This window comes from Sapajus apella, unplaced genomic scaffold (genome assembly GCF_009761245.1).
Source record: "Sapajus apella isolate SASKATOON/1434 unplaced genomic scaffold, GSC_monkey_1.0 scaffold73, whole genome shotgun sequence".
NCBI lineage: Eukaryota > Metazoa > Chordata > Mammalia > Primates > Cebidae > Sapajus > Sapajus apella.
Genome location: NW_022437013.1, coordinates 5,711,565 through 5,728,099, shown reverse-complemented (window position 1 = coordinate 5,728,099; position 16,535 = coordinate 5,711,565). Strand labels below are relative to the sequence as shown.

The following is a 16,535-nucleotide window of genomic DNA, read 5'->3' as shown; positions in this document are numbered from 1 at the left end:
CAGTGTCTCCCTACAGAGCAAACAGCAGGCATGCTTACTTTCCAGTACAAAAAAAAATAAGATATTCAGGCCCTTTAAGCTCAGAGTTCCTCTCCCATGATACAAATGCCGATATGATACTTCTGGCTACTGCTATTGTTGTGAGTAAAAAGTGTCCCTCATCTCTGACCCAAAAGTCTATGGTCCCATGAAGTTTTGCAGGCATATCTGTTTACCTGCAAGCAGGGTAAAATCTCAGACTCTCTGCCATTCTGGACACATGGCAGAAAGCTATAATCTATACCTGTTATTATAAACGTGTGTTCATTATCTAATAGTAAAATGTTCAGAAGCTGAGTAGAAATTCGACCAACATTTTCTTCTGCAAAAATGAATCATCTCCTCATTGTAGTATGGTATTATAACCATCTCATTAACCATTATAAGGAAACTCTTCAAATGGAGTATTAATTTCCTCAACTCTCTGCCCTGATGGCCAACTGACATTTTGCTACAAGGTACCGTTGTTTCAAATGAAATACCAAACACCGTCTCAATGGTAAAATAAATCCAAGCATTAATATTGCTAAGCAGTTTTGCATCCTCCGAAACATCATTAAAATAACTAGCATTAAGCATTTTTTTCAGAAAGTTTACTAAATGGAAGGCCTAAGACATTATTCTTTTATGAGGCCCAAATTGGAAGGTTATAGTGGGTTATTTTTTAAAAATGAAGAATCAGGCCAGGAGCGGTGGCTCACGTCTGTAATCCTAGCACTTTGTGAGGCTGAGGCAGATGGAGCGCCTGAGGTCAGAAGTTCGGGACCAACCTGACCAATATGGTGAAACCCCATCTCTACTAAAAATACAAAAATTAGTATTTATTTTTTTTAGTATTTTTACAGGCGGGTGCCTGTAATCCCAGCTACTCGGGAGGCCGAGGCAGGAGAATTGTTTGAACCCAGGAGGTAGAGGTTGCAGTGAGCCAAGATGGCGCTACTGCACCGCAGCCTAGGTGACAGAGCAACACTCCATATCAAAAAAAAAAAAGAAGAATCATTTGACAGCAACTGCCATAAAGTCTGAACCACTGATTACATCTCAACAATTTAGTGAAATTTACTAAGTTACTTTTTTTGAGGAGAAAGGGAGAGAAAATCTTAGTCATATATGGTCTTGATAGTTTTTAAACATTTTTAAACTTTTTTTTTTTTCAGTCAAAGAACTTTTGTGGATTTATTCATGTCACTTGTTTCCCTGACCTACTGAAATAACAAACCTGGAATAGGTAAATTAAATTATTTTTACTGCTTTACTTACAGTTTTCTGGGTTGGATCCCAACTCTTCTACTGATTGCATGCTGTGAATCTCAAATCCTTCAGGGTACTCTGCTTTATTGATAGTCTTATTGTCCACATAAATGATATGCTTAACACAATTGATATCTAACAATGCAGTCTGTTGAACAGAAAGAAAAACAAAACAGCTATTAAATTGGAGCCTACAACAAAAATTCACTTACTGAACATTTTCCTGTCCTGCCAGACAATGCAACCATGAATTAAAAGAAAATTTCATATTTACCTTAAGTTTACTTTCCAGAAGTTCGACACTAGTAATCAGATAGGAAGCCTCAGATTCATTTAGCCCATGAACTACTGCTTCTTTGCCAAGTGTGGCATATAAAGTCACAACTACATAATAAAAATAAACACAAATTTTAAGTAATAAACATCTAGTAGAAAGAGATATAATTTAAGTCAGTCTTTAACAATAGGTACACTTAGAGACACCAAGACATTGTATAATTTAATTTGATTTCATAGTCTCTGTTACTACCCTTCAACCTTGCCTCAAACTCCCTGGTAGCACAAAGTTTTTCTTACAAATTCCCAGAACTCTCACTTCCTAAACCTGAAGAAACCCAGAAATACTGGCATTGCCACAGCTGATCAAAAATCTTGTCAATTAAGATGCTCAAAGCCAATAGGTACTGGCTGAACTCAATTCAGGTAGACTGGCCCAGCTAGGGCTTTCTCATGATACACACTTTCATTGGCCATAGCCTCCAAAGAAAAGATATGTCCTTGAAAATCTAAAGGCTCTTAAGTCAGAAGATCAGCCACAAATAATGTTCTTACTCCTTCTAAGAAGCCGTTTTAGTGAGTCCAATGTCCAATGTGATTGGTGACCTCCACACTTTAATTAGAGGGATCAAGGAGATCTACTCCTTAGGAGCCAACAAAGATTAAACATAAACTTAAACCAAGATCAGTTAGAATCAAAGGACATTTTCTAAACTTAGAAAGAATTGGAAATTGAGCTCTAGACTGGCAACCAGAAACAACAATGTGGTTAAAATTAGCCACTTTTCACAAGCTGTTGATCGTTGAAAGTGGGTGATGGGTACACAGGGGATCATTTCCATATTACCTATTTTTTTCTTTGAAATTCAAACTCTCCAATCCTACCCTACAATGTTATATTTCATTCAACAAACAATATAGTACTTACTATGTGACAATGCATTGTTTATTTCTTAAGTGGTGACAACAACAAATGCTTGAGTGTTAGAAATATACTCAATTTTACTTTCTAACATATCTAATGCCAATTCCAGCTGTCACATGCATATTTCACATGTAAAATGGAATAAGTCAAATAAGGGATCTCAAAATGAAGCAATGAACTTGAATTATCCTAAGAATTTTTTCTCGTTCTTTTAATCATTACTCTTTGTGTATCACCTCTAAAAAATACCCCCAAACTCCAACTCTTTTAGGTACAATTCATTTCCAATTGGAAAATAAAAGTCTAAATCACATCCCTTAAAGATGCCAATTCCCATATTAGTTCTTAGAAGTTACCATATTTAACAGGAGTTACTAGTTATCTTTTAGCCACAATATTACATACTGTATTATGGACATAATTTGTGTGTAAAACGGCTAACCAACACGTACTTTTAAATCATAAGCATCTCAAAACAATTTTCACATGCAAGCAAAGAGTCTTCTCTCCCTTCTCTAAAAACATGAGGCACTTACGAGGAAAGTTGTACTTAAAGCAGGTCTGTGCTGCAATCATCCATTCAGCCCTGGTCTCACAGAAGATGGCAATCGTGTTCTTTGGTTTTAGTCCCAGTGCAGTGAGTCCACTACCAAAGTTGTTCACTCTGAGGTTCACTTCAAGATAGTTCATCCATTTATAATTCCCAAGAATTAACTGTCAAAGTGATATACTCTCTAATATTAGTATATTCAAACAAGCAATTTAAATACTATCCAAAGCATAAAACTCCAAAAATGCTCTTAAGTGAACATACAGAACCTATGAGCGGCTTCTGAGTAGTTTTACACATCACTATAATAGAATGCCAGCATATTTAAAACACACTCGATTTATGATAAAACAAATGTGTCTTCGTCTTTAAAAAAATAAATGAAAATCACTAAAATACTTTACCTTCTTAAAAACTTTTCCATTTGGCTGCATTTCATTTTCTTCACTTAGGATTTCCCTGGTCCCAAGGCTGTCCTTCTTCCCAAACTTGGATACAGCATGGTCAAACAATTTATCCAGAGTATCTGCTCCAGGGATGTCTATTACAGCTAGCGAGTCGAAGTGTGTGACAGAGCGATATGGACTTCCGGGTTTGTCTGAAGTGGGCTTAGCTTTTATTCTCTTTGCCATAGCGTTTTTCTTCTTGGCATTGGTAAGAAAATACCATGGAATAAATATAAGGGCACTGTATATTGTTATTAACAAGTGGACAGGCAGCAAAATAATGGTGAGCACATTTAGCTTAAGTTTCATAGTGGAAAGGCTTCTAAAATGGTGCTTATTTCTTGTTATTCTTTGGCTTTTGAAAGCCTTATTTTGCTGAAGAAGGCAATAACGGAAGCAGCAGTAAGAATAGCAGTAGAGCCAAGGCAGTTCAATCTTAGTGATACAGATAAAAGTTAGTAATCTTTGGAAGCCGACAATAAAGTACACCTGTAGGTGATGACAATGAACCAAACAGAGAGCAGGAAAAACAAAAACAAAAGAGTATTAACAAGTTGATAGCATAATTGATTTAAATACTCAGGTCTTTATGAGCTTACACAATTAATTACAGAAAACTGAAATAACTGGTCTGAAAGGCCGGTATTTTCCATTTATAATCATGATTGACATAAATGTCTTTGAGCACACCAACTCCTGAATTTAATTTTTTCTAGGTTTCCAGGTGTACTGGTGCTCTGCATATCATTCTGTGAGTTGAATAACAGCCTTAATACTTATACAAATACATGAATATGATATTTAAGTTTGGCAAAACTTTGGAAGAATAGGGTATGCCAAGAATGAGATTTCTCTTAAACGTGTATATAAACTAGACAGCCTTAAATAGGGTTAGGCGTACATCCAAAGGGAGGGGAGTGGGGCAGAAACTACCAACTTAGATTTATTTCTCAAAGATCAACCCAGAAACATTATTCTGAGTTCTTCATTAAAGTAAATTTCTGAAGTAATGTTATTTACTATCTCCTATTCCCCATATGGGAGCAATACAATTGTAAAATCATTTCCTACATGTCCACTTTGTGCTCAAAACTGCACTAGTTGCCTAGGAGTGGTAATACAAGTCTGAAGTAGTATTAATTCCTGGTCCTTGCCTATTACAAGTTAACACTTATGAGTCAACTATCACAGAAGATAGATCCAGTGTTTTTTAAACTGTTTGGGCATATGGGGACAAGGGTACAACTAAACCATCTCTTCTAAAAAACACTACTGCAAACTGCCCATATATAATACTAAAAGTGGAGTTGCTCTGGCTGAAACAGGGTTTGGGGATGTCCAGAGTCCCACCCCAGAATTCCGGGAATCCCAATTCCCAAGATGATCACTAAAGCAATTCTACTGAAAAGCCTTGTGGTAATACATAACTAATACACAACTACAACACACAGTATAAGCAGTAGTATAAACAATAAGTGCAAAAGGAGTTCAGAGGAAGTGCAAAATGGCCAAGAGTAACTAGGAGAGGCTTTGTGGAGATTAGATTTAAGCTGGATCTTATGTTGGGCATCTAGAAATGAAAGAGGAATGGAAGGCATTCCAGGCTCAGAGACCATATGAAAAAAGATACAAAGGTGGGAATGAAAGGACTTTGGGAGAATAGGAAGTACCAATAGCAAGGACACTAGTCTGACTGGGGCATAGGGTACACACTGACTAAATACACTATGGTAGTTACAAGATCTGACAAATCAGGCAAGGTAATTTTGATTGCATTACGCAGAAAGCTGGGGGCTGCTGCAGGTTAGAAAAGCAGTGTCATTGGAAAGAAACCACAGAAACAGTCTCAAGAATGGTAATTTTTTTTTTTGAGATAAGACCTCACTTTGTCACCCAGGCTAGAGTACAGTGGCATGATCTCAGCTCACTGCAACCTCTGCCTCCCCGGCTCAAGAGATCCTACTATCTCAGCCTCTGGAGTAGCTGGGAATACAGATGTGCATCACCACGCCTGGCTAGGTTTTTTGTGCTTTTTGTAGAGATGGGGTTTCACTATGTTGCTCAGGCTGTTCTCAAATTCCTGGGCTCAAGCAATCTGCCCTCCATGGCCTCCCGAAGTGCTGGGATTACAGAAGGGGGCCACCGTACCCATCCCAAGAATAGTAGTATGTTTCAAGGAGTTTGCCTTCCATTGAGAAAGCTATTTTGGTGAGTAGTAGCATATTTCAACAATAAAAATCAAAGTATTAGTCAACTTTGAAGAGACAAACTGAAGCCCATCCTTCTGCAACTTTTGTAGAAAGACTAACACACTTAATTCAATTGACCCCAGGCTAGTTGATTGTTTTTATATCATCTACTATAAAATGGTAGCTTAACCCTGCCTCTGCCTTTGTTTATTTCATTTAGCTGAGTGCACTGAAATGAGCAAGAAACTAGAAATCACTGGGTGTCAGTCCTCATCTTTGCCCCTAACTGCCTATGTAACCTTAAGCAAACCATCTGCCTGAGTCTGGGAGCACACTAGATCAGTAGGCCTTTTTGACAATGAGACCTAGAAATCCAGTTCCCCTCAGAAAGACATGCTAAATGATACAATTTCAAGGAACTCACAAGTTCCTTGAAATCCATCCATGAACTTCAAAAGGCAATAACCATGAAATAAGAATATCTGGCCTGGATGATCTCTTAGGGCCTTTCCAGGTTTAAATTCTATGATTTACCCTACCTAAAAGTACTTTCTCAGTCTCTTAGACAAGTCTGCTCACTCATTTCTTCAAGATAAGGTGTGTCGTGTCAAGTGTTTTATCACAGTACTGGTCCTCAATATGTAAGATCCCCTCTAACAATCCTCTCCTCCCATTGAAGATTTCATGACTACTCAAGTCCAGAACAATCTTCACTTTTTCTAATTCCTTACATCATTAGGAAAGCTACCACTTGATCTGATACATGATTATATTACCTTCACTTCCAAACTTCTGGGTACCTTAGTATAGAACACAGCCCAGTAGTTCTCAACCATATCAAACCCAACATGTCTTTCTTATGACAAATATTTTGTGATACCTTTTCATAAACATTAAGGATAGTCATAATGTACCAACACACCATTTTAAAAAATAATTTCTTACTGGTAAAAGAGTACGATAAAGAAACTAATTTAAAATAACAAAAAATACTTGTTTCAATGCATACATTCTCAGAGACAATATTAGCAGACATGAAAGCATGTCTTCACATTTATAAAATTACCCTAAGAGGTGAGTACCATGCTACCCTCAATTGAGAAATCTACAGACTTAAGGCTGAAAATATATAAAGAAATAGAAAATAGCTTTTGAAGAATTTATACTTTAGTTGGATTTAAACTGCACTGTATGTTTTTTAGCTATTCATGTTATATACATTTAACCTTTTATACAATTTGCCTTAGGTGTTAGAGAAAGAGAAAAGCTTTCTATGTAATCCTCATGGTGCTTAGTACAGACACACACACACACACACACACACACACACACACACACACACACACAAAGTAGGCAAGGCTCAAAGAACATTCAGGTGGAAAGAAACCAGAAAGATCATTTAGTCTAGAGGTTTTCAAATTCTTTCTGCAGGTAGTGAGGGGGTAATGGGTCATCCATTTGAATAAAATCTTACATCGATATAAAAACACAAGTGTAGATAAAAGCAAAAAGCTGAGTTTCTCTAGTAGGGGAGGCTATAACAGCCCCTAAAGGACTCCTTGGAACTTCCAGTTCAGCTGAATATTTGAACCACTGATATTGAATGATCCCTCATCTTACAGAGAAGCAAATGAATGGCAGAGCACAAATTGAGTACCCAGTGCTCTTTCAAGTACACTAGCCAGCCTCTGCCCAGTTTTGCCTATCATCTTAAACTATAATACTTCCTTGTCAAGAGGTTTTCAAGGGGTTATACTCAGCCTATTGATTTCACTTCAAAAAAGATTTGAACATTCCATTTCACTTAAAAAAAAAAAGAATAAAATGTCTCATAAGAGAAACAACAAAAATTTTCTAGGCTCACAGATCTGTGTTTAAAACATGGTTCTATGCAGCCATAAAAAGGAATGAGTTTATGTCCTTTGCAGGGACATGGATGATGCTAGAAACCATCATTCTCAGCAAACTAACACAGGAACAGAAAACCAAATACCACATGTTCTCACTCATAAGTGGGAGTTGAACAATGAGAACACATGAACACAGGGAGGGGAACATCACACACAGGGGCATGTCGGGGGGTTGGGGGGCCAAGGGAAGGACAGCATTAGGAGAAATACCTAATGTAGATGATGGGTTGATGGGTGCAGCAAACCATCATGGCATGTGTATGCCTATGTAACAAACCTGCATGTTCTGCACATGTACCCCAGAGCTTAAAGTATAATTTTACAAAAAGCTCTGTATTAATGGTTTCATCTGTAAAACAGGGATACTGCTTGTATGACCTACTTTATAGTGCTGCTGGGAGAAACCTTTGTCTTGCTCCTCTTAAATTCCATAGGCAATCATACTCAGTCCCTGACAAACGCACTCATCTCTCTTGCCATGCTCTCACTTGGTTGTACTTAATCAACTCAGCCTCAGCCTGATTCTATCCTATCCAATTCTCCACCTAATCTGTAGCTGTACCTATGCAGCTGAATTTGCTGTGAGAAACACACAACTGTGCTGAATGTCTCACTTTAAATTTGTGATTGCTACCACAAATGGGCTCTCCCTCATGCAGAGAGACCACACTGCACTAGTCCACTCACGGGCCCACTCTTCCGGATTTTATACTTTACTCTCTTCAGACCACCAACATTCTTAATCCAGCCTCATTCTCAGTAGCTGACCTATTTTGCAGAGAAAACAGCAACAATCCAAAGCGAATATCCACCGACTCTCACCACTACATCTACCCACTTCATCACATCTGTGGCCACATACTGTTTTCTCTCCTGTGACCATGGATGAACTGTTGATGTTCCTAGCTAAGGCCAGCAGCTTCACTTGTGTATTACACCTTGTCTTTACAAGGACACAGAAGTGCTACTCTACCAATTCCTCCCTTTCTGTCCTGCCTCATTAATTTCCCCTGCTCTTCTGAACTATTCCCTTCAGCTTCATAACCAGCTGTTATTCCTTTCATCTTAGAAAACATTCCCTCCCTTGTACCTTATTTTCAGCTATAGCCCATTTATTTTCCAACTCTTCGGCACTGCTTGAAAGAGGTGGGTGTCTATGGCTCTCTGTCTCCCACTTCTCTCCTGTTTTCTCTTGAACCCACTACCATCAGGCTTATGTCTTCTACCACTCTATAAACTTGTTCTCCTTATCAGCGTCTCCAGTGACTTCCATGCTACTAGATCCAAAGGTCAATTAAAGCTCAGTTCTCTTCCTTGACCCACTGGCAGCCTTTAACACAGCTGAACCCCCTTCTGCTTTAAACTTCTTTACTTAGCTTCCAGGAGACCATACTCTTCGGGTTTTCTTCCTACTTGCCTGGCTATTCCTTTTCAGTCCTTTTTTTTTCTGCTTTTTTCTCATATTCCTGACCTCTAAATGATATGAGGCTTGGTCCTTGAACCTCACAATTTTAAATACCACATATTTATGTCATGATGACTTCCAAATTTCTCCCTCAAGCCTGGAAATCTGCCTTAAACACTAGATTTATGTATCTGTTTTCTCAACAGATCCACTTAGATGTCAGTTAAATACCTCAAACTTAGCATGTTCAAAACCGAGATCATCCTTCCACAATCCTATCTCACCCAGTCTTACCCATCTCTTATCTATTCCACTTGCTTTGACCAAAAATCTTAGATTCACCCTTTTACTCCCTTCTCTTTCTCACACATTCCACAGGCAATTTATCAGCAAATCTTAAGGGTTTGAATCAGTTGAATCTAATTCAACTACTTCTCACCACCTCCACTGTTACTGTCCTGGTTTAAGCCACTATCATCTCTCAACTGGATAAATGGGATAGCCAGTCTAGTCTCCTGGCTTCCACTTTGTACCTCTACTATAAATTCTAAACTCAGAAGCCAGAGTACTAGTCTCAAAATGTAAGTTAGATCATACCATTCCTCTGCTCAAAATCTTTCAAAGAATTCCCATATGACTCACCCAGAATATAAGCTAAAGTCCTTACTGTAACCTACAAGACTAGATAATCTTTCCCCTACCCCTCAAGGCTCTGACTTCACCTCCTAGTATGCTTTCTCTGGAACATTCTTCTGCAGTCCCTTTTGTTCCTGCCTCATGACCTTTGTACTTGATGTTCCCTCTGTCTACAATGTTCTTCCAAGACACCTACGTAGCTTATTCTCTTGCCTCCTTTTCTTTTTCTTACTCAAAGAACACCTTCTCAGTGAGGCATTTCTCCAGCCACCTTCTTTTAAAATTGTTTTCCCACACTTTCTATCCCTTACTTGCATTATTTTTTTCTTAGTATTTTTCACTTAGTATTTTTCTTAGTATTTTTCACATAATATACCACGTTTTATTTTTCGTGTTTACTGTCTATGTCCCTATTAGAATATCAGCTTCACGAGGCAGAGAGTTTGTCTCATTTGCTGCTGAATCTGTGACTGGAACAGAGTCTTTGTGTATTAGCTTCAGTAAAATTGTTTAATGAATTAAGAATATACACTGAATTGTTCTAATTCTATAAGGTAAAAATATATGCAAGTATAATAACGTTAAGGTAGCTAACTTTAATCATCTTAAAAAGCAATCACTTGTCCATGCCAACATCCTAGGAAATACTATACTCTTAAAATTCCTGGTAATTAAAATAAACTTGAACATGTTGTTAGTTGCTTAATAGAAAATATAAAACTGGAAAAACTGCCTGTTGCACAGAAAGAAAAGATGTGTGGTATAAAAGCATGAAGGTTACACAATTTGCACTATGTGCATTTTCACTGATACTTTTCAAAGGTATGTGGTCCTTCCATGTATGAAGAGTGTTACTGCTATCCCACCATTAGGAGGACATGAACTTTGAGTGGTGCTTCCTTGAGATCAAGTAATGTATTTGTATATCAGCCGGAAAAAGGCAGGGCATTATCTTCAGTCATTGGATAGTTAATTGCTCCTGCTGAACTTTACCATTCCATATGGGAATCTTAGTAACAACCAGGTATTGAGCATTTACTACAGGCTAGGTACTGTGCTAAGTCCTTCAGATATATTATCTCATTTAATCCTTCAGAAGACTCCTTTGAGGTAGTATCTTCATTTCAAGGATATAACAGACTCAGAGAGATTCAGTTGCCCAAGATAGCACAGCTGAGTAGAGATCTGAACCCAGGTCGATTTGATTTTAAAGTCCATGTTCTTAGCTCAATTGTCTGTGATCCTGGTCATACTGGTATAATCTAAATAAGTGAGGGCGACAAACTTTGGGTATGAAAAAATACTGGCAACAATTTTGAGCACTGATCTGTCCTATATCCTAAGACATTGTGTGTGGGAAGAGGGGGGCTCTCCAGATATCCAGTAAGTACTAGAAGTTTTAGTGAAACATCAGATTCAATTTTATTTTATTTTTTTGTTCTGAGGTGAGGTTTAATGTTAATTATTTCATTCCAGTTACTTCAAACACTCTGAGATACGTTAAACACAAAAAGCGTTAGTGATACATTGAGCTCTAGTACACAATGTAAACAAACACTACATATTAATTAAAATCTGAATTTAAAAGAAGAAATCATCTTACCCAGAAGCATGCGACACAACACCAGTTTGAGAATAAAGGAGAAAAACTACTGAACTGCAGTTGGTTAATGCCAAGACATTTTTTCAAAAGTTTTAGAAAATGAACTAAGCCAAGCAAGGATCCATGCATCTGCTAAGTTGAAACACACAGTAGTGACAAATTAACTCTGTCCTTGACATAAGATCTTACAAAAAGTTTTTAAGTCAGTTTGAAAATAAACAGTTAACTATATAAGTGCTACTTTTTAGAAGTCTCATATTCAAATTACACATTATTTAAGAGTAATTTAAATACAAAATAAAGGGACAATGTGCCTTCTGAAAAAGATTAGTTACAAACTAGTAAACATTAAATCAGAAAACAATTATAAAAGTTCCAAGAGATTAAACAGATAAGAATACCTGCTGTACTTTAAAAGATCATATTTCTAAATAGATGCTGCATCACAAAGACTTTTGTAAAGGGGTGGAGTGCTTCCTTAAAATCTTATTTTCTTTCACACACTATGAAAAACTTCTAAATGATTGTAAAACATACAAGAAAAAGTTCAACTGCTAGACTGAGTAAGAATGGTTTCACTTTGCAAATGAAATCAAACTTTATAGGAGGCATTACAATTAACTTATACTTTAACATTAAAACTTAGAGAATGCCAATACCTTAAGAAAATAAAGGCATTAAGAGTTGCTAACGGCCGGGCGCGGTGGCTCATGCCTGTAATCCCAGCACTTTGGGAGGCCGATGCGGGTGGATCACGCGGTCAAGAGATCGAGACCATCCTGGTCAACATGGTGAAACCCCGTCTCTACTAAAACTACAAAAAATTAGCTGGGCATGGTGGTGCGTGCCTGTAATCCCACCTACTCAGGAGGCTGAGGCAGGAGAATTGCCTGAACCCAGGAGGCGGAGGTTGCGGTGAGCCGAGATCGCGCCATTGCACTCCAGCCTGGGTGACAAGAGTGAAACTCCATCTCAAAAAAAAAAAAAAAAGAGTTGCTAACAAGATGTTTCATCAGTCAGCAAGACAAAATAATCATGCAAAATATATGTATTAGTACGGCACTTATCTCATCTGATTCAAATTGTTATACTGCAAATAACAAGCAGTCTACTCAGTAGGAAATGACTTGTGCAATCAAACCTTAAGCTCAAATATACAGTAATTATAATAAATACATTTTAAAACTGAGAAAAGCAAAACAAAACCTAAGATGACTATATAGATACCGTATACCAACAGAAAACACCTGTGCCTGGCTAGTTTGAAATCGTCTCAGTTATGACTGATCTTTGGGTACGTCTCTCACAAGATAAACTGAACCCGTTTACTTCACCATCTGGAGAGGTATTAACTCCTGAAGCCGCCATTCTGCCAGTCTCTTCCCAGCTTTTCCCAGCAAAGAAAGCACCTCAGCTGCCATGTTGACAATACTTTCAATGCTCTAGAGTGAGTTCCCTCCCATCACGCCTTAAGAAGATGATCCCCGGCATGCAGCAGATAAGGTTGTTTCTAGGTCATAGGATGTTATAATTGGCATCCTATCTATATATGTTAAAATGCAGACCTCTAGGAGCCAATGTTGCTCCCTACACACTTCACATACACTGTGTAGAATTATACATCTATTCCTCATTTTAAGTGATCAAGACACACTTGATTTTTAAATATGTAGCTTTCTAAAGTTGGGAATTGGTTGTATACAACTTAATCCAATAATTGGCTGTGAATAATTTAATCCAAAGCTTACATTTAAAGGAATCTTGAGGATAAATCAGGCTACAAGTGACACCTACTGGCCAAGCATGATGCTATAATCAAACTTTATTAAACATAATGAAAAAGGGAGAAAAACTAAATTCTGGGTGATATATGTTTAGAGAGCAATACAAATGGTCAGTGCTGTAGAAGGGGAGCAGAGAACATGATGACAATGTCAATGTTGTACAACTGATGCTGAAGAGTAACTGCTGCAGGTCCCTGTACATAAAACCTTGCTGCTAAATTAACCTGCCCATTGCACCATGGGGCAGGGCAGACTTTTATTTTATCTACGAAGTCTGATTTACTGGGCACTTTTTCGCTGTTGGAATATATAGATGATTTTAACATAAGTTAACCGAACATAATTGGGTTATAGAATTTAAAGTTAACTTTTATAATAAATGTGTTTTGTTCAAGTGAAGAATATACAAAATATCTATAGGTTATACATCTATCTCCTGTCATCTTACATATTTATTATAATAAAGTAATACAACATAGGGCTTTCAACCATGAGTGTAGGTTTCAAAAAATCTTTAAGCAGCAGTAGTATTTTCCATAGGAATATCTTCATGTTACAAGGAGAATTTTACAACTGTGCCTTTCTTTTGCCACATGATCTGCCCTCCCCATTTGCTAGAGGAGGAACCAGTTTAATAGGTTAGTTATTGGTCGATGTTGTTTCCAATATGTCAGATTGTTAAAAAATTATTCGACAATGTAGTCTTAAACCATTTCTTATAAAATGGCCAATTAAATGACTATAGTTCAGCTGCCTGACCACCATAATACAAAATTGTATCATGATTAAAAAAAAAAACTCATTCTGCTCTTCAGTACTAAATATACCTTATAAGTGATTCTAATTAAAGAACTCAAAGACTGATAAATCTGTTAAATATTGAAATCTTATGGCCATATAGTCAACACTCAGATATTAGCCATAGCAAAGAACAGAAGAGCACATATTCTAAAGACAGCAGATAACTCAAAAATGCATTTTATCCTTGTTAGCATTTCATTTTGAGTGTGTCTGACATTTTAGAAATTAAAGAATTCCTACCTAAAGAAGGAAGTCACACAAAGCCAAATACAAGAAGCCATGGAAAGTACCCCTTGAGTTAATGTCTCCACATTAGGATTGGGAATACATGTCATTCTGTTCTCTCCCTCCACATTCATTTATTTATTTGGCTTATGCTTCAGTAAGATGAGTGAGACAAAAGTGATAAGGGTGTTAATTATTTCCATTGTGAAACATATTTTGGGAAAGCTGAGACAAAGGCAATTAATGGGGAGCCTCCAAGTGTCACAAGATACTATCTGCAAACTCCTGAACACAACTGGCTAGATATGTTCATGCCAATGCTTCTGGTAACTCCTACTCTTCACCTTGGCATTTTTTTCCCTTCCATATCTAGATGGGCTACAGATTGACTGCTATAAACATATATGTGTAGGTGTAGGTGTATATCTGTGAGAGAGAAAACAGTATTTTCTGTAGTTAAATCAATTATAGGAGTTTGAATACTACCACTCTTCACAGTGGCAGTATAGTCTGTCAACTTCCAAAAGGAAACATTAACTTTATTGATATTTTAACTTCTTTGTCAGCCGTTGGGTAGTGTGTAATACCTAAGTAGCTGAATTCAGTGACAGCTAATTCTAGTCTGCTGATGAAAATCTTTGGCCATGTTTAAGATTCTTCTAATGCAGGCTAATCAGTGGACTTCAACACTTAGCTATACAAAAACATAGTCTTTTGAATTCCTTTTTTTTTTTTTTTTTTTTTTGTACACAGAGTCTGGCTTTTTTGCCCAGGCTGGAGTGCAGTGGCACAGTCTCAGCTCACTGTAACCTCTGCCTCCCAGTTTCAAGCAATTCTTCGGCCTCAGCCTCCCAAGTAGCTGGGACTACAGGGGCGCACCACCATGCCTGACTAGTTTTTGTGTTTTTAGTAGAGATGGGGTTTCACCATGTTGGCCAGGCTGGTCTTGAACTCCAGACCTCATGATTCGCCCACCTTGGCCTCCCAAAGTGCTGGGATTACAGGCGTGAGCCACCACACCCAGCCTTGAATTTCTTTATACTTGGAAATCAAAAATAGTTATTAGCATATAAGAACTACTATATCTTCAGTTTCAAATTTATAACCTATTACAATGAAAGCAATTTTCGGAAGACCAAAAATTCTAGAGAGATGGTATCAGATATAGGGTTTGAGTCCTGGTTCACAAACTGCTGAGCTGTGAGACCTGGAACAAATTAAGTAACTTCTCAATGTCTGTTTCCTCATCTGTAAAATGAGAAAGTTGGGTTTATATGTTAAGATATCTCAAACCAGTAAAAAATATAAAAGGAAGAAGAATAGTGCGGGTAAATGACACAGAGCTACCAAGTTGTTGTTGTTGTTGTTTTTGCCAGGCATGAATTTTTTTAAAGCCCTACCATTTACTATCACCATCATTTCATGAGATAAAGAACATGTTTAGTTTCCCTAAATTGGAAAGATATATATAAGAAGCAATCCTTTAAACTGAAAATGTTTAGCTTTTAAAAACTCATGATCTGCTGTCCTGATTTTTCTCACTTCACCATGGACCAGTAAAAACATTTTTGCTAACCAGCACTGGTCTAAAAATCAACAATTGGAGATTATGGGACTAGGAAAATTTCAAGGTCCAAGCCTCAAACACTATGATTTTAATTTTAGGTGCTCTGTTGTATTTCTTTTACTCCATATTATAGTCATCAATGAAACATATACTTAAATTTATAAAGATCAGAAATATACTTAAATCAGTTTGAGAGGCAGCCGCAACGCAACGTATACTTGCCCTGACACATTGAAAAATAAGCTTCAATAAGAATAACACGAGAATAAGCTTCAATGTATCAGGGCAAGTATACACTGTGGCTGTCTCTCAAAGAATAAGCTTCAGTGTATTGAGGTAAGTATAAATTGCAATAGGTTTAACTTCATCAATAATAATGAACCACTGAGGACAGGTGCAATGGCTCACAGCTGTAATCCAGCCTTTTGGGAGGCTGAGGTGGGAGTTTCACTTGAGGCCAGGAGTTCAAGACCAGCCTGGACAACACGGTGAAACCCCATCTCTACTAAAAATACAAAAAATTAACTGGGTGTGGTGGCACACGCCTATAATCCCAGCTACTGGGGAGGGAGAGGCGGGCATTGCAGTGAGCCAAGGTCACGCCACTACACTCAAACCTGGGCAACAGAGCGAGACTGTCTCAACAACATAACAATAATAAACCACTGATTGTGTACTTACCTTTCCCTTTTTTTTTTTTTTTTTTTTTTTTGAGATGGAGTCTCGCTCTGTCACCCAGGCTGGAGGGCAGTGGCGTAATCTCAGCTCACTGCAACCTCTACCTCCGAAGTTCAAGCAACTCTCTGTCTCAGCCTCTCCAGCAGCTGACATTACAGGCACCTGCCACCATGCCCAGCTAATTTATATATATATATATATATATATTTTTTTTTTTTTTTTGAGACGGAGTTTCACTCATGTTACCCAG

General features: G+C 37.6%; 1 protein-coding gene across 8 annotated transcripts in view; it reads right to left on the bottom strand.

Annotated features, from left to right (window-relative positions):
* ACSL4 (acyl-CoA synthetase long chain family member 4) overlaps window positions 1–16,535 on the bottom strand; it is an 87,926-nt gene that overhangs the window by 35,497 nt on the left and 35,894 nt on the right. For 3 of the 8 annotated variants that reach the window (XM_032250853.1, XM_032250851.1, XM_032250852.1), the window contains 4 exons: window positions 3,446–3,976; window positions 3,028–3,205; window positions 1,565–1,674; window positions 1,300–1,438 (listed from right to left, as the gene is read on the bottom strand). In XM_032250853.1, the coding sequence (XP_032106744.1) occupies window positions 1,300–1,438; window positions 1,565–1,674; window positions 3,028–3,205; window positions 3,446–3,796 (778 nt within the window). In that variant the 5' untranslated portion in view covers window positions 3,797–3,976. Of the gene's footprint in view, window positions 1–1,299; window positions 1,439–1,564; window positions 1,675–3,027; window positions 3,206–3,445; window positions 3,977–12,567; window positions 14,827–16,535 lie in introns of those variants that run through there. The other 5 variants (XM_032250857.1, XM_032250856.1, XM_032250855.1 and 2 more) reach the window with 3 other exon arrangements.